Source organism: Teleopsis dalmanni, chromosome 2 (assembly GCF_002237135.1).
Source record: "Teleopsis dalmanni isolate 2A chromosome 2, ASM223713v2, whole genome shotgun sequence".
Taxonomy (NCBI): Eukaryota; Metazoa; Arthropoda; class Insecta; order Diptera; family Diopsidae; genus Teleopsis; species Teleopsis dalmanni.
This window is the reverse complement of record NC_051847.1, coordinates 100658645-100681681: the sequence shown is the minus strand read 5'-3', so window position 1 is coordinate 100681681 and position 23037 is coordinate 100658645. Positions and strand designations below refer to the sequence as shown.

At 28.6% G+C, this 23037-nt stretch overlaps 1 protein-coding gene across 1 annotated transcript in view; it reads left to right on the top strand.

Annotated features, from left to right (window-relative positions):
- Window positions 1-1779: 1779 nt before the first annotated feature.
- LOC119675191 (GATA zinc finger domain-containing protein 14) overlaps window positions 1780-23037 on the top strand; it is a gene marked incomplete at its 3' end in the record, with an annotated part of 52208 nt that continues 30950 nt past the window's right edge. Inside the window, 3 exon segments of the mRNA XM_038086381.1 lie at window positions 1780-2030; window positions 2703-2819; window positions 2940-2978. Coding sequence (XP_037942309.1) covers window positions 1781-2030; window positions 2703-2819; window positions 2940-2978 — 406 coding nt within the window.

Sequence of the window (23037 nt, the reverse complement as noted above, 5' to 3'; positions counted from 1 at the left end):
AGATAGCGTTTTTAAAAGAACTCAATTTACATGCTAATAAAAGTGCAAGGTGGTGGATGTTCACATTTTGTAAAGAGGTCAAAACAGAAATTGGTAGGGTAAACCCCTTCAGTCTGTTGCTTTACAATTCATTAAATAGGACTTGCACTTTTAGTATTCACTAAAAGTACAATGCGCGCGACTTTAGCTCGCATCTACTGGAATTAGGGTAAATACGCGTTTACTTCTGTCAAAAATTTTAATTTATTTTATTTATGTATATGTATGTGAACTATTTTTTATTTTTTATTTTTCATTTTTTATGTTTTGTTTTGTTTTGTTTTAAATTTCTTTTAGTAGCATGAAATTTAAATAAACAGATAAACAGATAAACAGACAGCAAAAGGAATTTTCATTTCCCACATATAAACTACACTACACTACTAGCCTTTGCAGTGGTGGATGAATGGATGAAAGAATAAGTGTGCGCTAGTAAAACAATAAAGAATGTACATATGTATAACTATTTTAGATATTTAGCTATTACGTAAAACTGTAGCTGTTTATCCTGAAAAATATCAACGATTTAGTTATTTTTGAGATATACATACACCTATGTATATGCATATGCATATTCATAAGTACTCACATACCCTAAACCTATATGTGTATAAATATCTAATATGAATTTATTGGAGAGCGTTACTTTGTTGCAAACAAAGCCCGTTCGCTATTAGGGCTTAGAACTCTTAGAACTCTCACATTTATTAGCGTAAACGTGCGTCCTTTACTACATCGGGCGATAAGTTTTTATAATTTGACTTAAGGTCGAAATGCATTAACGTCCCGTTCGTTGCTCTCTGGAACTGACATAGAATAAACATAATTTTGTGTTTTTCCTGTAAATATAAATATAAGTTTCTAACACCGAAAGGGCGAAGAAAAAGCAACAGGTGTGCTATTCTAGTTAACCATTTTCCAACCCCCGTTCTATTCGTTTCCTTAAAAATAATTTTATTGAACACTCATTATGTGAGGAAGAACAAAAAATAAGAGAAAGGGGCACACACAGAAAACTATTAAAAACAGCAGCGCGCACGCAAATGCCAATAAACAACAGGTGAATTGCTGTAAAAAGCGCGACTTCTCATATGTTGTGTAACAGCTACACGCAATGCCTACAGTTTTTAGTGAAAACTGAACGACTGTTTCAATGAGAATTTATTTTGCCGCCACTTCTCGAACTAACGAACATCTAAACTATCTAAACTAACGAAATTGTTTCAGGGAAAATGCAGCTACGGCATCCATCTACAACATAGACCAAGAATCAACTCTGAAATAACTCCTGTGAGATATTTAAGCAAGCATTCTCATTTCTGTCATTTAACAGATCATTTAAACGATTTAGTTTAACAGATCATCTGCTTTTCATGATGCCGTGACAAACCACTATAATTGAACTCTTAAAACACGAGTTCAAGTACCAATGCGGCTTTTATCAATTTTATCACTTTTATCACTTTTATCACTTTTAAAAACCATAGAAGAATAGATCTTCTACGCGTTTGAAGTTTGTTAGTGTATTATGATTGCTACCTGTTAGTGTACAGCATTTCTGTGGCTAGTAAAAAGAGCACGCGCTTCTATGTGCACACTTGTTGAAGATTCCCCTATATTTTGAAATAAACTACATTAATAAAAAAGCTATTACATTCATATCAGATTCTCTTCTAAGATGCTTTTACACATTTTACAATATTTTTAATTTATCTTGTAGGAAATATATGATATGCTCAGTATGGAAATGCAGCCAGCTCAATTAGGTCATGGACTTTGTTCAGTATCAGCAGTTTTAACTCACCAACAACACAATTTTCATCATTCCTCCTCGCATCACAATCAACATAACCATCATCCAAGTACCAACAGTTCTTCTGATCATATACAGCCACAATTAGATCAAGCAGCACTCCAATCAACTAACCAGCAACAACAATCACGCCAGCACATACCGTACATCACTTTACAAAGCGATGACAAAACCAAAGGTCTTTACAAAAAAATACTACAAATAATAACAATGTTAAGAATGCATTCAAAACTTTTCATTTTATATCTAAACCTATTCTCTTAAGTAAAAGTTCTTGAATTATTTACCTTATAATCACGGGCATACCTAGAATGCTATTTTGGTATTTATCTATGGGATATCCTCGTCTGCAATAAACTTCCTTATTCCATTTATTGATAAAGCACTTGTTGTTGAACGTGCAAAGAAACACGCAAGCAATAGATTTAAGGACTAGTCCGGTTTTTTTTAGAAATTAGATTTGTTAAATTAGATGCTTTACCCTAGATGCTTGGATGCTTGTATGGTTCCGTTTTTTCCAGAGCCATTGTCTTTTATGTAAATGAAATCGAATACGAATCATTTGTAAAAAAATGTAAGACACATTTATTTTCATATATTTATGAAATAAAAACATTTTTATAAAAATAATAATAGTAAATGAATGCAAAATGGTTTCAACAATAAATGCTAAATGCTAAATGCATTTAAAGGCAAAAATAGAGTAATTTCAATGGTATAAATTCTGCTTGCAGCTCTAAGCGCAAATGCTCATAATACTTTGTTGCTATTTTGCTATTGTGTCTTCTAACTACGAAAAGTAACAATATTCTCCTTTTCTTTTCTTTTGTTTTTTTTGATATATAAAAAGAGTATTGTGCTCATAATGGTAATGCAACAAATCCTCCATCAACGAATGCAACGAATTTTGTACCTCATTCCGCGGCAGAGTGGATAGCAGCTATAAATGAAACTCAAAACAATGCTGGTAAGTACAGACAAGGTGCGCTTAACAAAGTTCGATTAAAAACTATATGTTAAATATTAATTCAAATATATTCTTTGAACAAAGGGAATCAAGAGTAATAATGCAAATATTTACTTTCAGAAGACTCTCTCAGTTCCCAAGGAAGCATATCCGGAGATGGTAAGTAAAAGAACATACTTTTTCCTCTTTGATTTTTCTATAGTTTAACGGTTTTTAACGCTTCTTTTGGAAGTGCCGAGCTTAAGGTTGCAGTCGTTTTTTCTCCCAGATATTTCAGTTTTTAACAATGAAATTCAAGTTTAACAGTCTTAAACTAACCTAACATTATTAAAAATCTATAAAGATAATTTAGTGTCGCATATGTTATTATTTCATGTGTCAAGAGTAAACTGTCTAAAAAATTAAATATTACATAAATATTATAACTCATTACTGTAAGGTAGCTAGTTATAGAATATATGGATTGTACTTTGTAGTATGATTTCTAATAAAGATAATGATAATAATAAAGAAAATGAAGAGTTTTTAGGGTTAATGAAAATGAAGCTTTTAGGATAAATTATGACATTATAGATGGTCACATCCGGAACATAGATGTTAAAGTTTAAATATATTTATAACAGAATGTAGAAAAATGATAAATTATTGAACTATTGTACTTACAGGAACATTGTTGCTTTCAAAAATCGTTATTAGAAATCCTTTAGAGATGTTCTCTGAGACATGCGCACTATAGCGGTGTGTATTTCCTGGATTAGGATATTCGTGTACATGTTTGAACTGCTTTTATGCTTATGTTAGAGCCGTAAAGTGTGTATGTTAACTCAAAATGGTTTGAACTTCTAGTTATGATGGCGTTGTCATTCACTATAAAATTATGTCCGAGGCTTTGCCAGCTATCATTCTCGACCGTTTTTATTGATAGATAAATTTGATTATTTTTTGAAAATTTGTTTCACTGGTATAAGTAAGCTTAACCTAATAAGAGTGTATATGCAGATTTTATCCAACCTCATTCATTTGTAAATGAGATCCATTAGTGTAGATTATTAATAATATTATAGCTTAATCAATTTCAATATTGAGATATTTATTTACTTACGGTTGGAAATTGTATTTTCGATATCGTTGACCATAACTCTTAAATTTTTTATATTTATTTGTACTTTTTTTCTTTGATGCTTTCCTTATTTATTGTGTTCGAGTACAAATAATAAAATATGGTATATGTATGGTATGTGCCAAGAATAATTTTGCGCTTTTGGGATTATTTTTGATTTTACTATTATCGCTTCAGTAGGATGCATTAGATTATCTGGTGAACCACCACTTCACACCATGTTTAATTAAACAAATATTTCTTCTATTAGGAGGTCAACACTTGTGCCTTCTTCTTTTTCGGATTTAATCAAGATCTGGGTATATGCTATATATTCACATCTGTAAGACCACTTATTGACTTATTATTGTATTTCGGTCGAAACAAGTGAGCGGTACTTCCTGAACTATGACAGTTTAGTTAAGTACAGGAACAAGAAAGTGGTGTACTTGTATGACGTCAGCAATTGTCTGTGTGTATTATTTTATTTTATTATGACCCAAATATGGTTCTTATCTGATATAAGATGAGATATTGCACTAAATTCGTTAGTTACAATAAATTTTCAAAAATGAAACAACTAAACGATATGTAAGTTAACATCAATATGATATTAAAATTATTTACTTTGTTAAGTGAGTGTAAAAAGAATAAATCAGATCTGTAAAAGTAGGTATTATAAAATCATTGATAAAGTTCATTTTTGCGCCGAAACTAGCTCACACTATCTGATATTGTATAGACTCAAAATGATATTCTTTATATATATATGAATATATTTTACCATAATAAATAAAATATTCGGAAAAAGCTACAATGCACGTACTTTTCATATCACTGACTTAATACACGAAAGAATATTAACTCTGTTACGCTGCAATATTGCAAAGCTGCAACACAATGGAATTTTGAACATTTTGAATAGTTCCTTGAGCACTGTTTAAAATACTACCTTTAACTACATCACACAAACGTTTATCGAGACGATACGAATGTACCAAAACTTTAGATATGCATGTGGTACAGAAAATTGTGCACGACTTAAAAAAATAACAAAAAATAACGAAAAGTAGCAAAATCAATGAGCAAGTAAAATCGGTAGCTGCTTACTGTCATGGTATGACGAGCAACAGTAAGTTAATGTTTCTATTTTCATCAGCAATGATGACTTTACATCGGGTTTTGAGGAGGTAGAGGTCTCCGTACGAATGAAAGATGCTGCATTTTACAGCTCATAGATGCACTTGACTTATAACCGCCACTCTTCTTTTGTATCTTTTTCTGTGCAAAATAGTTTTGTAGTGTTATTTTGCTGAAATACTTTGTTATTCTTATCAATGGCTCTTTTAAATGCTTTAAGCAATTTACTATTTTACTGCTTTTACGCCTTTAATATTTTAAGCAGTTTATCATGAGTTTATGCTGCCGATAAAAACTTGAGATACTACGAAGCCTGCTGGATTTGAAATGCGATTATTACTTGCATTTGTATTTAAAAAGTTTCATAGATTTGTAATAGGGATCTCAGAATATTTAGAACAACATTTTCCGTAATTAGTGTGATGATAAGGAGGAAGCATAATAACATAAAATTTAGTTTAAGGATTTTTAGATTGCGAGCTTATAGCGAGCTTACCTTATTACCTTGTGAAAATAGTTTTATAGTTTCCACTTGTTTCTACTTCGGTATTATTATTGAAGCCATAGAAGCAATAGATGATTGATGTACACCAAATAAAACGGTGTTTGGCTGCACAATTGTACTTTTGAAAGCACATTATTATAAGTATGAACTAAATAGCATATTTATAATTTTAAAGTTATTTGTTTTTTAAATTACGTACTTAAATATTTGAAATTTTTTCTTTTTATTTTCATAATGTACTATTAGATATGTTAAAAATTTCTAGTAAACAATAAACTTCTTTAAATATAACTAGTACGTATATTATGTATAAACACTAGTGTATATATTAAACGATTGGTGAGTAAATAATTTGAAAAGATAATATTTTGAATACAATCAAAAGTAGAGTAAACGTTAGTTACGTTTGCGAGTTAGGCTAAATTGATGCTAAACCAAATGGGAAATTTTTTGGGATTTTTTGCACTGCACACATTTAGTCATTTATCAGCACATATCTACACATTACTTCATTATCGGCACAACTTATAATTTCCCTTATTTAGAATGCAACTTAGCCTAACTCGCACACGTCCTAAATATATGATGAATGGTTAGTGAGCTATTACAAAGCGGACAGTTCATCAGTTAACTGATCATTACTCAAAGAGTACCTTTAAGAAGCCTTTGAATGCCATATATATAGATTTTACATATGAAAGCAAATGATTAGATTCAAAAAGTCCAATAATAAACTTTTCCGACTAAATAAAGTTATGGTTTGCTATAATTTTGTTATATATTAATTTTTTTGAGATTGAACATTATCAAAAAAAAAAAAAAAATAGGATATCTGTGGTTAAATTCTCTGCGATGATTAATTGTTAAATTAGATTCGGGGATAACATTGACTTCAATGTCACGTTTTTTAATAGTTTAATGTTTTCAAAGCTTCTACTATATTTGGGCACATCTATATTGTTGTGTTGATCTGACTACATTAGGACGTCAATATACCTTTCGTAATTTTATCTTGCTTTCCTTAAGGTTTAAATTGAACCTTGTACTAGGTATATTCCCGAATAATATAAATTTTTATTTTGTAAACAGAATTCCATATTTACTGGAAAATCAAAAACATCAGATTATGCTTCATTTATGGTAATAATAATTTTATGTACAGTTTGTTTAAAAATGAATGCGTGTATTAAAATGAATGTATATATTATATTTAATTCAATTGTAATAGTTAGGAAATTAAAATGAAAAAAACTTCACCCAAGTTAGGATTCGCATCTTAGATCTTGTGCTATAGGCCTAGCTTAGTGTGTAATGAATTCTGTTATTCTGTCAACTGCACGGTTAGAGTATTTTACAAAAATATAATGATAAGAAGAAGAAGTAAAGCAATCATTTGGCGATAATATAGAAAACTTTTATTAATAATATTAAAGAGGGCTGTTTAAAGATTATACAAATTTTTTATTGTTTAAATTTACTTTTGATTAATTAGGTGCAATTCTTATTTAAGTTGTTTTTTTGAGTATTTACATCACTGATTTTAAAATCTTCATCAAACGCGATACAATTTTTTGGCGGTAATATATATTATTAAAAAGCAATTAAGGGTGTGTTCTTCTTTACTGAAAATTTATTTTTCTCATGATAACATGCTCAATTTTTTCCGATATTGCTGTCAATAGCAACTGATAACAAATCTATTTATTATAAGTACAATCATAACAGCACGAAACATTTTAACAGCAGCCATTAAAATATGTACCGCTTTTCAATGAGTTGAAGTGTACGAACACCGAACCAGCCTAAAATACCTCACATTATCTCAATGGCGCGAAATTACTTATAAAACTGGGTCAGAAGATGCAAGTGGATAATCACATACCAGAACGTGGTGCATAATTTGACCAAAGTCACAGAAGAAAAGGAATTTATATTGCATAAAAATTCTTATAAAGATATAGGTATATATCTTATACGATATATTCTATATATATAATACATATATATTATATATATATTCTTGTATATAGTAAAATATAGGCTATTCAAAAATAGATTTGTTAATTTAAGATACGTAAATACAATTTACAAATGGACCTGTATGGAAGGTGGTATACACTTTTAAGATAGAGATTTGTGTTATATGAAGAAAAGTTAAGAAATTATAATAAATATAAGGAATTAGTATATATTTATTGTAAATTAATTGTATAATTAAGATCGTAAGTGGTCAAAAAGTTGGTTAATTTCATTAAAAACGCTACTTTTGTATAGGTGGTGGTGCTGATTTTACAGATAGAGTTTTGTAATATATTTTAAGAATTTTGTTAAAAAAATGCATCAATAGTAAATGTTTTCATGTTAATTCATTAATGACCAACAACCGATTTTGTAACAAAAAAACTTTTACATGTGGACGATGTTTAGAATCTAACATAAACATTTGCAAAGTATGAAAAAAGTTATATTTTTAAAAACATTATGCCAGTCAAAAGAACATTTGATTTGAAAAATGGAATCTTTTCTCGATTTTCCAATACCCTAAATACGTAGTGACGCATCTAAATTGACTTTTATTATACAAATATAAAACGTTGTTTATTATACCAGAAGCAAATACTTTGATGGGTTTATCATAAGGAAATTAAATTTTCGTAATAAGAATCACCCTAACGCTTAATTGAGGAGTGTTCAATTAAGCAGATCAGCTAACCCATAATCCTTAATAACATAAAAAAAGCGTAAAGTAATAATATAGATTTCAAAAATAAAATAAAAGATTATCAGGTATAATGAATAATTCTTCAAACATCTTTTAAAGTATTTAATCAGATATTAAATCAGATATGGCTTCGAGTTCAAATAAATCAAATATGTAATAATTATATATACAAATATAATAAAGAAATAATTTATTTTATAAGTTCTTATTTCCATTAATGAAATATGGTTTCAGTATTGCCAAAGAAACTTCTTGTGTCTGCATTGATAATTATTGTTCTTTTGGGCTTCTTAAAAACTTGAAATATATTAAGTAATTATATTTTGATGTGATAGACTGAAACCTAAAAAAAATTTAAAACTATCTTTTCTGAAAATGATTATATGAATATGAATAATTACATGAATATGAATTCCACCAGAAAATTGAGATTATATCAATAACGTGTTGCATTAAATAGTTCCGAAATCATTCAACCCATGCAGGGTCATTTCTGAACTACAATAGCACCACAAAGTGTAACAGCGGTAGAAGTAGAAGTGAAAAGAAAAAAGGGATTGAAATTTAACGAAAAGAAGGGAAGAGAAGAACATTAACAAGAGTAATGCTAAAGAGATAATGAATAAATGGGACTCAACAAACGTGCAAAAAAATAATCATAACACATTTTCAGTATTAAAATTTTAAATGTGAACAAATAATTACTATTGCCGTGTGCGAGTAAATTAATGGTAAATTAGGGAAATAGTAAATTATGTCGGTATGGCAGCGAATATTACTATTTACCAGAATTTCGAATAGAGTAAATTTGGTAAAAATTAAGTATTACCATTTTGAAAATTTTATAAGATGTTTAATAATTAAATAAATTTCATAAATTTCACCATCAAATTTCTCGAATTCGTACACTTTGATAAGGTATATTGGTAAATAAGTGGAATGCAAAAATACCTAGGAAATTTCAATTTTCTTTACCTTAATTTTACTCGAACTCGCACACGGCCTATATTGGTAATAATAGTATGGAATCAACTTAATCACAATCAACTTGCTCCTACTTGTTAAATGGAGATGTAAGATAGGGATAATTTAGTGGATGTATTAGTTAACAAGTGTTAAATAAAAACATGGAAATAAATATATTTTACTTAAATCCAATATTATATGAAAACATAAGTACTACACTCAGAAAAATAATTTGATTGATTTAATCAGATTTTTTCTTAATCACAGGTCAAAATATTCTTATTCAACGCATCATGTTGGTTCAACCATACCACATGTTAGTTATCATTTCTTCTTTACCACATGAGCTAATATTTTTCTGACAAAATGATGAGGTTATATATTTTTGAGTGTATGAAACATCATATTCCTACTAAGCATACCTAAAAAACTACAAACATTTAACTACATTTAAACATTTATCAAATATAGCTAAGATCATCCTTATATGTAATATTTAAAATCAATTCGTTGAAGATTTTTATGTTGCAATAAATTTATGTAATTTGAGGGCTCTCAGTGAGTGGAATTTTTCAAATCGTAAAGAAATTTGAAACATAAAACTATTTCATATACTTTTATTGTTAATGACAAAATCTATTCCAACTTTTTGGAGTCCACAAAAAATAAAAAAAAATAGGTGACTTCAAGGGTCAAAATCATATCAAACTTACCACCAATCCAGCACTGTAAGCAAAAATTTATTTGTAGAGAACAACTGAATCTGAATCTACGATACTTTTATTAAATATAAAACTAATATAGCAATAAGAAATAGTACATATTTAATTATTTCAATATATTTTTGTGAATATGTAAGATCTTATTTGAAATCGTGATAATAATAATATTTGTAGTTATAGTAATGGCTCCAAATTATTTATTATTTATTTATATATGTTTTGTGTTATATTTGCTGTTCAAATGTTTCCAAAGACCACTGCTGATAGATATTTAGATGTATGCGAAATAGTTGTAGGATGAGCCTGAGAATTTACTTGGTTTAGATTAAAACATTTTTTGGATTTGAAAATTTTATTTAATGTCATATATGGGTCTGTAGGAAACCTAATGTACAATTTCATAACATAATGGATTTATTTTGTGTAAAGTGATATTATGTTTGTGTTATTAGGCATAAATGAGCATTAAACAAACTTCTTTAATTATAAACTTACCGAAACGTTTCATTTTCTGAACCAAATTTATAGTAACGACATGACAGCGTCCCTGAGTAGTATAAGTTTATTAAAAACAATTGTAAGAACTGAAGTAATGACTAACTTGAACATCGTAGATTCAATGAAAACTGTTCATGAATTCATTAAATATTAACTCAAATCTTTGCTTAAGTTCATGAAATTTAAATTGGGCATCTCGAAAACATCAGTTTATCCAATTTTAATTGGATAAATTAATTTATATTAATTAATAATATAAAATATACAAAATATATAAATATTCCTATTTACCTTGGTATAGTCACATCTGTTGATAATGATACGTGTTAGTAAAGTTAATTATCTCTCGTATTCACCGGATTTGGCTCCGTGATTCATTCGCCTTTTCATAAGAGAGCATATTTCTAAGAAAGAAAATGGGCTTGGTAGAAATGGTAGTATATGCCATCATCTACCGACATAAGGAGACGTGACCCGACCAAAGATCTGAAATATATCTGAATATGGAAATTCTCTAAAATTTTTTGTTGAATCAAGGAATCGAGGAATCGAAATTGAGTCGAAATTCAAGGATTTTAAAATATTTTCTAACAAAGTGAATAGTCGCAATCTCTCCATAAACAATATTATGAAGTTAAAGTTTAGAACTTAAGATTAACTTACCTACCATACAACAAAAAAGCAAATACTTTTCTAAATAAGACAATGGGTACAATTATAACATTTACTTATTGCTTAATCATAATATTTTTAATGCAACCATTTTGGTAAACATGTATTATAAAGTGTGAAATATTCAGTAGTCGCTTAAAATAATTGTTTCACATTTTCCGTCTTATATATTACATGTTTATCTTTCTTTCTTTTGTTGCTGTTGAGAATTTTGATTTGTGACTTAAAACTCCGCAGTCTCTATACCTTCTTGGTGTAAATATCTAATAGCCGTGATATTTGTTAGTCTGTAGCAACTGTTTTAACATGCAGATTTGATTAAAATCTTTAGTCAGTTCTTAATTAGTACATAAAAACTATGAAAACAAATCTAAAGAAATTTTTTTTTAATAGAAATAATTTTGATGAAAGTATGTCTATATCTGTTAATAAAAAACAAATATTCATGATGAGTTACAATTATAACAATTGGGCTAAAAAGTTATTGGGCTGATATGTAAAATTACATTATTATCGACTTCATTTGTCAATGCTTCTATTCCATTGCAACCATTTTATCGGTTTTCAAAAATGTTTACATCTTTTTTATAAAATTCTTAAATACACTTTTGATTTTTCCGAACAGAAGTCCTTGCAATTCGAAGTGCAACAGTCATCATCTCCTTCATTGAGGGCTTTCATAGAGTACTTTCTTCATTAATAACACACTATAATATTTACTAGTATTAACAAGTTTTTCATTTTCAAAGTAATCGATTATTATGACTTTTGCGTCGATTTAACTGAGTTGTACTGATTTCAATGAGCTGTCGTTGATGCTTCTTATATATCAATATATTATTGTATCCAGCATGGCGAAATCTCCTTTATAGTGCTTAAATATGTTTCAATAGTTTTCACGAAATAAAATAGGCTTTACCCTACTTAATTAATTTGTTTATTTGTTTATTATCAATCAATTATTTGGATCCAAACGTTTTTTTTCTGACAAAAGCAATGTTTAATCAAATTACAAAACTCTTTTATAGTTTATATACGTATACGTATACGTATATAGGAATTGTTAAACTTGTAGAGATACAACGTGTAAATGAAGCTAGGGTATTATTCAGATCGTTTATCAAATATTTTGCAATGCACCACAAATCAGATTTTTCAATCGCCGGTTCAACTATTTAATAAAATAGTTTAAAGATATAAAGATATTTATTTATATAGATCCTTGCAAAAAAACATATAATTTGTGTTGTTGTTGTTGTTATAAGCCGCAGGAATCTGCCTATGTAGTCACTTTGGGTGTAACGAACGGCACTTGATCGTTAAACTCGACGAGTGGCTCCGGACCGTAAACGCAGCCGTCCTTGCAACAATTGCGATTTCATAAACACTGTAATTGAACTGTTTATGTTATTTATAGGTGAATCAATCCGAATACCGTAAGAAACTACTTTAAATATTGAAGCCACCTCGTACGTTCTCGAAATTTGATGTTTCTACACCTTATAAAGAAATCAAATTAATTTAATGAGATGGTATTAATAGTAATAAAATCTATGTAGAATTTATTTCCTTTTATTGCATATAGAAGTGTTTGCAGATGCCTACAAATTTCAGTTAAAATAAAATTAGTTTAACAAAGGATTGAAGGTTGTTTCAGAAATAACAATGTAAGTTGTCAGTTAATAGTGGAAAATTCATCACATGACAACACTTATAAAAGCTGGGGTCTTATAAAATTGCGTAAAAATAATTCTAATACATTATGCATTATTCTTCTGGTAACCATAACTGTTATATTATATCCTTATATCTAATTTAAAAGAGAAGTGATAATTTATTATATGCAAAGCTACCATAATAATTTCTAAACTCAGAAAAATTGAATAACTGCAAATATATTTAATATGACTACATTATGGTTAACTATGTTGCATAAGGTATACGAATGTATAACTGCAATTCATAATCCACCTTCATATCCAAAATTGTAATACATCAAAATGTCAACCTATAAATGATAATACGCATTACCAACCACCAATCACCCCGTGGAGTATGTAAACTTCTTGCTTGAAAAAACCTTTGGCGTACATTTCTGTTTTACTTGATAAATCATAGCTAACTTATGTTTTTTCATCTGAAGGCTAGTTCCACTGGGATTTGTTGTAATTATTGTTTGTCCTTGATAGACTCATAATAAGTTGCAACAACTTCCATTCATTCTATTTTACTACTCATCGCTCACTGGAATAGAATATTGCCTTTGTTAACTTTTTTTATTCGAAAAATTTTACAGGATTGATCGTTACTTTTGCAAAAAACGCCGAGCGACTGACTGTATGCATGTAATGTATGCGTAAACTGAACTTTTGAATAATATTAATGTATATATATGTTACATATGTATGTAATAGCAATAACAGACCGCAGGTTAGTATAATTTTGGAACTGCTCCAATATCACGTTTCCTCCATATATTGGACGTAAATATGTTATGTTAACATACCTACATGAAAACGTGAGAAATAGTTATACTGAGGTTTCATTTTATTTATTTTTTTGAATTCTTTCTAATTTATTAATATTAAGTATGAATGAAAAAGCACCTCGGATTGCTTAATTAGAATATTCAATATAAGGTAAGGTAAGTATATTATGGTCATTGGAAGCTCTTACAAAATCTACTGAAACTTATTTTCTCAATCTTCTTTGAATATTTGTTTCCTTCACTTCAGAAATTTAATACGCCGGTTACGTCGAATGCACCAGAGTCCGTATGACAAAGAAACTAGCACAACCTGCTATATTTACATGGCAAAATTGAAAATTGTATCTAACCGCAAACTTTTTTCAACTTAATGAATGTGATTATTTTCGATGAACTCTTGTCAATGATTGATTCTTTATGCCAGCAAATGTAAAGACAATTTTAACCGAATGTTGCTTAAGGTTCCCATGATGGAATTTCTTTTCTACTCTGTTCCTTTAAAACTTGGAATATCCGGTTTTGATTACAATTATTATTTTATATACAATACCTATACTCGGGTATATATTTATTTCATTGCCATGTATGACTGTATGACTTACCGCTCATAGTTCTGTGTGATTCTTTATTAATTAAGGCCAGCACATATCAATGAATTGTGTATTGAACAATTCAAGGCGGACATTCAACAAAACAAAAGCTAGAATCGAGTAGTAAATCGAGTAAACTGTGAATGAATTCATCAACCAAAATCTCCGCAAAGACTAATAAAGCATTCCTTTCGCATTTCGGATTTCGCATTTCACATTCGCTTTTTATCGTTTTCAATTAATGTGGTTAAAAGTGTTAAAAGGAATCCTTTTAACGGTATGAGTCAAATTACTCTAGAATTGTTTAAAGTAATAGGAATAATATTTTGTTAAGGATTTTTTTCAAAATACAATATATAATTATGATATAATAAAAGTTCTTAATAGAGCTATGTCTCCACAAATAAAAAGAATAATTACATATATAATTTCCTGAAATGAATAAAAAAACGCATAATATAAGTATAACCATTTGCATTAAAAATGAAATTTTAATAAAAAAAATAATTTAACTATTGTGTCTAAAATTTTATAAATATGTATAAGCGACGTTATAAACATTTTTTACAAAAACTTCCGTTCGTTCCCTACTTATATAAGTAAAACTTATAAAGCCATTCAAGTCACACAAGTATTTTCCTTTCGAAAAAAATATTATCGCATTTCTGTTGATAAAATTCGCAACCTTGTAGCAATGTCTTGCAATGTGAGACTCGTTCATCTCTTGTCACGGTTTCCATTCTCTGAGAGCTTACCAGCGCATGCTCACGTCAGATCTGCTCTCCCATGCAGCGGAATAAACACGCCTATGAACACAATTTACTCTGCTGTGATTGGTTAGAGTGTATAGCTGTGTGTAAATTATTTTAGATTGGTTTCGAGCTTCATGCCTGTGAGAATGGTAGATATGAGTGTAGCCATTTTTAAGTGGAGCAAAGAAAACCAATAATAATGCGTAAACTTGCGACTAAAATAATTGTCAATTCAACAATTCAACAATTTCATATTTTAATTATGATGTTGAAGTTGTCTATCGATGTACACACATTATTAAATAATTATTACATTATGTTACAAGCAACCATCGGTTAACCATTACACGTGTGAATATCTTGAGGTCAGTGGAATTGTGGCTACTAATATGCACTTGGCAAAATTAAATCCAATGCTTCACGAAATTTACATTTACATTTTCTAATAAAACTCATCTGAAAAAGCAAACTCTAAATTAAATTCATATAAATTTATAATTTAAATATATTATTATAAAATATATTCTAACATATAAAACTAATGAAAGTATCAGTATGTTTGCGATCCTTTTTACAATGATTGCATGACGAAACTGAAGTGAAACGTTTCTAAATAGAATTTCGTGTATTTAAAATTTTTATACACTAAAATGGCATCTTCTATGCTTATCTTATTTCTCCCACAAAAGAAAGAACAGCGCCATTATACAGCATCTTCATTCATTGGTTCGCGTTAAATTTACTGCACAAATAGATTGCGTTCATAACCTCATGCGGTTGGACGATGGTTGCTTAACTGAGCGCGCGCATGTAACGCACCACTCATTTACATCGAGTAATCTCTGCATTTATGTAAAACTCTGATGTTTACAAGTGCTTCGTTGGCAAGCGTCAAGTTTTGTTATGCTACTTACGTTACGTTGCTGCACTAATATAATACAATAAAAAAAAGACTGCATAAAGAAAGAAACAACCATAATGCCTTCATTCCAAACCAAAATAAAGAAACAATTTCTGAAAATAAAAAGAAAAAAACTAACAAAAAAAATCTCTCAGAATCAGATGGCAGAAGCCACCAAAATGTGACGTCTTTTATCTGTCGAGGGATGAACACTGCCGATGCCACGTATACGTACATGTCGGTTCGTTGGATTGTTGATTTCTTATTTATTTATTTATACATGCAGTGCTTATAATTTTTTAACGATCAATTGATGCCGACCGGATTTGGATACAGATTTAAAGTTGACACACATTCACATTTACGCAACAATGTGACAAAGTAGCATAACAAATTTCGAACGTTGAGCATCGAAACGAAATTAAATTCTTAAAGTGTTCTGTGACTTATATACCTGGTTAAGATAAAAGATAATTTAAATTAACAAATGTGCAAAATTAGAACCGATAAGCATCACTTTCAAATATGAGTAATCGTGAACTAACAATTAAAGACATTTTAGTAAGCGAGTGACGCTTAAAACGCTTAAAAATCGTGCAATATCTACTTCTAATAATAATTAAAACAATTTTAATTCCCCCTAAACTTCCATAAAATTTAAAGCATTATAATCAATAATCAATAATCAATAATCAAATAACGAATACCGATTAACGAATAATCGCGAGTGATACTTTCTATTAATGAAATAAATATTGTAACTACTGAATACTAAATATATAACTAATAATCACTGCGAGAACTGCTATGGATTTGTCTACAGCATACCGTTACAACCAAAACATGATGGAATATTATACATGTAAAATTTTCTTAAAAATCTTTATAAATTTAATAACCTCATCTTATACATATGCACCTATAGTATTTAAATATTAACAAGTTTTCTAAGCGGGGTTACCAGACCCACATCAGCAATATGTTTAGTAGAGAGGCTTTGAAAAGTGGTGAACTATAACAACAAAAATTCTTTTTATATTATTTTGATATGTTTATCAAAATACAGCGTACAGTGATATCTTCTTGTTAACATTGGATATTATTAAGCACTTTTGGAGAACAAATGTTTTGCAGGAACAAAAAATCTGTCCGCTTTAATTTGCATTTATTTTACTCATTTACTTACTTAAGATTCCGTTTAATTACTTTAGTTTTCATTAAATAAAAAAGTTAACTTTGCTCTTAGGTTACTTTGTTCACAAGTGTAAGTGTACAACTGTATTTCTTCTTTTGATCATAAAGCGCAAATCTTTTAATTAGAGCCTTATGAAACCGAAACCATCAAGTGTTCATAGGGCACATCAAATTTTAATGGAAAGCATCCAAATTCACACATCATTAAAATTTCTTCACATTCGGTGTGGTGCAAGTGTGTACGTATTTCTTCAAACTCTCAGCGAAGTACACTTAAAAAAATATAAAATCCATTTTTTGTGGATTATGATGATCTTAGTAGAAGGAAGTAAAATTATTTTTCTATTTTTATTTAACAAATTATGCGTCGCCATATTTTCTTATCATTGTAATTATTGTGACATAATTCAATGACGATCCGTTAAATACCCACATTGTGGGTTATATGGTGTAGTTTTGCTAGATTAAAATCGTCTACATTAATGTGATTTCTTTAGCTTTATTTCAAATCGTGTTTTTAACCACAATTAAGTTAAGACAGAGAGAGATACTAAGGTATATTCCCAATACACTTCCAAACATTAAATAGCATTTGGTTTGTGCAGTCAACATATCGATTATTAACACCAATTTTTCCAGATTTGGGGATTTCATGTTAAAATAACGCAATATATCTTTGAGGTTACGATGTACATTTGTCCCCTGTGATAATAATAAACCCAGGTTTTTTTTGCCATGCATATATTTGATACTGTATCAGATAAACAATTTAATATTTTAAACTTTAATTAGATCCATTTTAGACGTATGTAAAAATAAAATGAAATATTGAAGTCGAGAATGTTAGTGTACTTCTATTTCGTTAAGAGATTTATTTCTTAACATTACATTTTCATATTAGTCATAGTTTGTTTCATAAATTACTTGTTTATTTAAAATTATTTGGATGCTGTAATGGCAACAATATTTACTTGAGATATCAAAAACAAAAATTTCTTGCATGTTGCATGTTACATGTTCTTGCAAAAAAAGTCACTCGTCTGCTGGCAAAATAATCATGCAACGCATCATTTCAGGCAGAGGAATTTGGATGAATGAGTATGGAATAATACGTTAAAACACTGTGTTATATCATATTTATTTCATTCGATTGCAAATTCTATATACTCTCCTTACTGGGGATAATGTTAAATCATAATTCAATAGGAATATTATACTTTTTTATTACTTAAGCAATTAATTAATCTGAATAGATAATGTAATGAAATATATAACTCAAGTGTGTATCACTTAGACAAAATATACAAATTATATAAAATTATAAATTCCGGAAACTTTTAGACAAAATATACAAATGTATCGTTTCGCATATGTGATTGATCGTAGTTGAAAGTGCCTTTGGTAAAACAATAAAGAATTTATAAATAAGCTTGCAAAACAAAAGAAATAAAAAAAATTTGTTTTTTGATTGTTATTTAATTTATAACAATAATAAACAATTGTGTCATTCTGCCATTCATCTGGTATAGTTCCTTTGTCATTCCATTAGATATATGATCTATATTTTTTTTGACTTAGTACCATTTAACATTAACATTTTTTTGGTTCTTCCAATATCCGTCATTAAAATATTATACGGTTTTATCTCATGCCTAAATGGTAGTTATCACTCACGAATCATGTTGGAGCTGTGGAATCTTCTTTAGTTTTAAAAGACGGTTATGCAAAATCATAATTTTAATTTTTTTTTAAATAACCCAGAGAAATTATGTTTCACATTGATTATATCTTGTGTACTATATACTCTGTTTAATCTTTTTTTATATTTATTATGTTACAATATTTAATTGAAATATACATAATAATATTTATCTAATTTTGATTATAGTTATTTTCATGTAAAACATTCCCTCGTAATGAGTTGATATAAAATCTAAGTTTTTGGAGATATTTTGTGTGCACACTTGTTTAAATTGTTTCCATTTAAATTATATATTTTTTCATTCAAACGATTTTTAATTTCTGGAATCACATCTGTTCTCATTAAAATAGGATTTAAAATGAGATAATTTTTTACTAACAGCTTTCCTTTCTCTTTCTTAGTGCTTATAAAAAAACAATGTTTAGACAGCTCCATTGTCAATATACCTAAACAGAGATTTAGGATGTCAAAGAAAACGATATTCGAAACAAACATTCAATAATGAAACTTAATATCTCTAATAAATCAATATTTCTTAAGCACTTATTCATTTTTTAAAATATTCCTTTTCTGTAACCGTTTTAGTATTGAAAATGTTTATACATAAGTTTCCTTTTGAAATTGTTTCTCTTTTCTATTCATTCATTCAGAACAATCAATCTAGAATGTTAGTAGATGCATTATACTGAAAGCTTTTGTAAATTTTTTTCTATTCCCTAGTTTTAGTGCTGATTTTATTTTCTTATTTTTTATTTAAACATGAATATTTGAGCTAAGTAGGCTGTCTGCATAAGTGAGTGAAATGACGAGGTTTAGCCCGTAATATACATATTGACATATACAAATTCGATTCAATAGTGCAATAGATATGCACTGTTATTATCGTTATGAATGGAGAACTTATCATTGTTATAATAAATCGAAATTATCTTATTTCGGTTGCAAGTTTTTTAATTTCACTAGTTAGGAAACTTCGTCACTGGGGAGGGTTGTAAGCGGTTCCAAATGTGATTTGGAGACCCTTCAATGTTTCTTAATTATATAAAAATTTAATTGTAGATTTATTTATAATAAGAATTAAAAATTTGAAATTAATTCGTACTGCAGACATTAGTCGTTTAATCAACATTATCATTATCTCATGTCAGACCTGCTGCTGAATTCATTTTTTTATATTTGAATTCAAAATGCATCAATTTGGCTGAGAATGTTTCCAATGCGTCATTTAATTTCATTACTACATAAAATTGAGAAGATTTCTTATTACTTTCATTGCATATGTTCTGGTATTGCTATCTGTCATTTTAGCTGATTTTTGTTTATTATTCATGAAGTGACAGTAAACTGGCATATTGGTAGTTGCTCTTTTATTTGCATTTCGTTGAAACATTAAATAAGTGAACTTACTTTGTAATGAGCACAATTTATTTCATTAGTTTTAAGGACTGTAAACTGGCACTTTGGTAGTTGCTTTTTTATTTGCATTTCGTTGAAACATTAAATAAGTGAACTTACTTTATAATGAGCACATTTTTAATGGCTGGATTAATTACTTAACTTAATGAAGTTAGATATGAGTTTTTACTATTGCAAGAACCATTATTCAAAGCTGTAATGTCGAAGGTATTCCATTTAGCTGGGGATCGTATTCAAATCCATTGTTTTTTAGTCTGCTTTAAGTTCTGTTATGTTCTGTGTTTCATGTTGTTCTAAATATTAGAATAGTTTTTTTTTTGTACATTACATAAATACAATTTATTATTAGAAAAGGAAAAAGAAAAAAAACAATTTAAAGTTTCGAACAAATATTTTTGCATTTTTTAAAAAAAATATTTGGAATGTTTTAGAAGTCAAGAGTATTGTTGTTCAAATCGCTCACAATTAAACTTTGTAAAAAAAAACATAAATTATTGTTTTTAGTAATAATATATTTATTTACATAGCTTAAAGTTTCTATAAAAGAAATTCGGATAGTTTCTTCCTCATTTTAGAAGACATCAAGTCGCAGGATACTGAAAGAAATTCAATAAGATTTCAAACAAACAAATTCTGAATAAATTCATACGGATTTTTAAAAGTTTTGATAGCTATACTGGGAATCTATTTACACTACAATCAATTCCGAATAGTTTAATAAGAACTTAAATGATATTATGAAAATATTAGTAATAACATCATACTAAAATAAGAATTACTGAGTCCATCACTCCTTAGAAATTTTTTAAAATAATACCAGATTTAAATGGAACTAGAATTATTTTGAAGTTAATTTGATCAATTCCCAACAAAAATATTGTATATCAACAAGGATTACTGAAAAGAACTTGGATCATCGGATTGCCGCGCAAACCCAAAGCAACACAAACTAAATCGTGACAATAATAACAGCCGTCTTAGCATCTGTGCTGTTGGGTCGTTGAGCAAATGTCAAGTTTACAACAGTACATAAATAACATATTGACTCAGCGGGGAACCACTTTACTAACAATGTGCAACAATATTTCGTACAATAACAATAATCACGATACTGCAGTGTGAAATGCATGCCATGAAGGGGGATTTGTGCCGCAGTTCTCTCGAAGGCTAATCCCAAATATCAAACAAAATCAACAAATATCAAATGGCAAATGATAAACGGCAAATACAATTGCAATTATTATTTAATGAACTATCTATTCAAAAAAAATCACTCGTAAATACCTGGCGTTAATATATACAATATATGAGATCTACACACATTTCGTTTGATTGTTCTTTCTTTTATTACTCGCCTTTTGTTTTTCGTTTATTGTTATAAGTGATTGATATAAAGGTACACATACTTCGATAAATGTTTTTACATTCAAAATTTATTGCATATTTTTTTAAATGTTATATTTTATTTAAAGTCTATTTATCTACATAAATAATAGGTAAATAGTATAAAATATTAACTCAAATTAATAATAAAATGATGTGCTCCATTAAGCCCGCTTTATACTTTTTCACTTGCGTTATGCTTTATAACTATTTACATCTAACATATCTATTAGGTGCTATAATTTAATTGATCAATGTTTAAATGGAAGATCGAAAATGTCTATTAGTCTAGTCTATTAGATTTTTGAACATCCTCAGTTTCATCCAACGTAGACAGAGGTAGTTGGTTTATATAATTTCTCAATTTTCCAAGATATTTAGAGCAGTTTATTATCAATCACATCCTCTATAAAGGGAAGGGAACATGCACATTTTAATGCATGCAATTGTTTTTTTACAAACTAAGAAATCAGTGAAATTACTCAAAGCGTTTTGGATTAAAATCGTTACAATATTTTTACAGTTGAGATATGAACTATGCCCCAGAATTATATATCATATGTCAATATGATTGGTGTTAAAATACTCGATTAAATACAGATTTTGTATCCACCTACGCGCCTTGGTTTGTTTTCAAATTAAGTTGATTTTTTTCCAGATTTTATTAATTTTCATACATTTAGATATTATCTATATGTTTACCGAGATATTAAACACTGCTACTCACTGGATCGGAATTTTTAGCAAGATTAACTAAGTTTGCTCACATCATAGTAAATATGATATGAGAGATCTTAAAGTATTGAGTTCTATTTTTGTGGACAACATTTGTCCACAAAATACCCAAAACATTACTTTATGAAAAAACTGCTTTGATAAAGTATATTTTTGATATCTCGAACTTAATTTTAACATAGAACGGGCACTTACTCACTTATCATCCTAGTATAAGATGAAATGTGATTGGAAAAATTGTTTGGGATTTCATAAAGTACTGTTTTCCGCCATACTCTATTTAAAATTTACCGTTTTTAAAAATGCAGCACAATAACATTTTTGAAGCGATTCTGGAAGTACCTTCAAAATCTCTTGGCATTGATTGGAAGTACTGTGTATACCACAAAACTTAAGCTTAAAATAGCACACATTTAAATTTCGGAGTATATCGCCAAAAGACTAATAGAACAGACCATTCTTCGGTTTATTAGGTGTTGCCATTATATCGTCTCTCCTTCATTGGAAGGAGTAAGTAGCTTAACCTAAAAGCTTCATTTGGACATTGTATTTGTTGTATAGTGTTTGTGACTAAATTGTTGTTGGATAATAATCTTTTTTTCCAATTATTGACGAAACTGTGCGCAAAAATATATTTTATATATAATGTAATATAATTTAAATTTAATATAATAATTTAATATATTTTTGAGAATATTTTCAGTAGACTAATAGACCATTCATCGATCTGTTA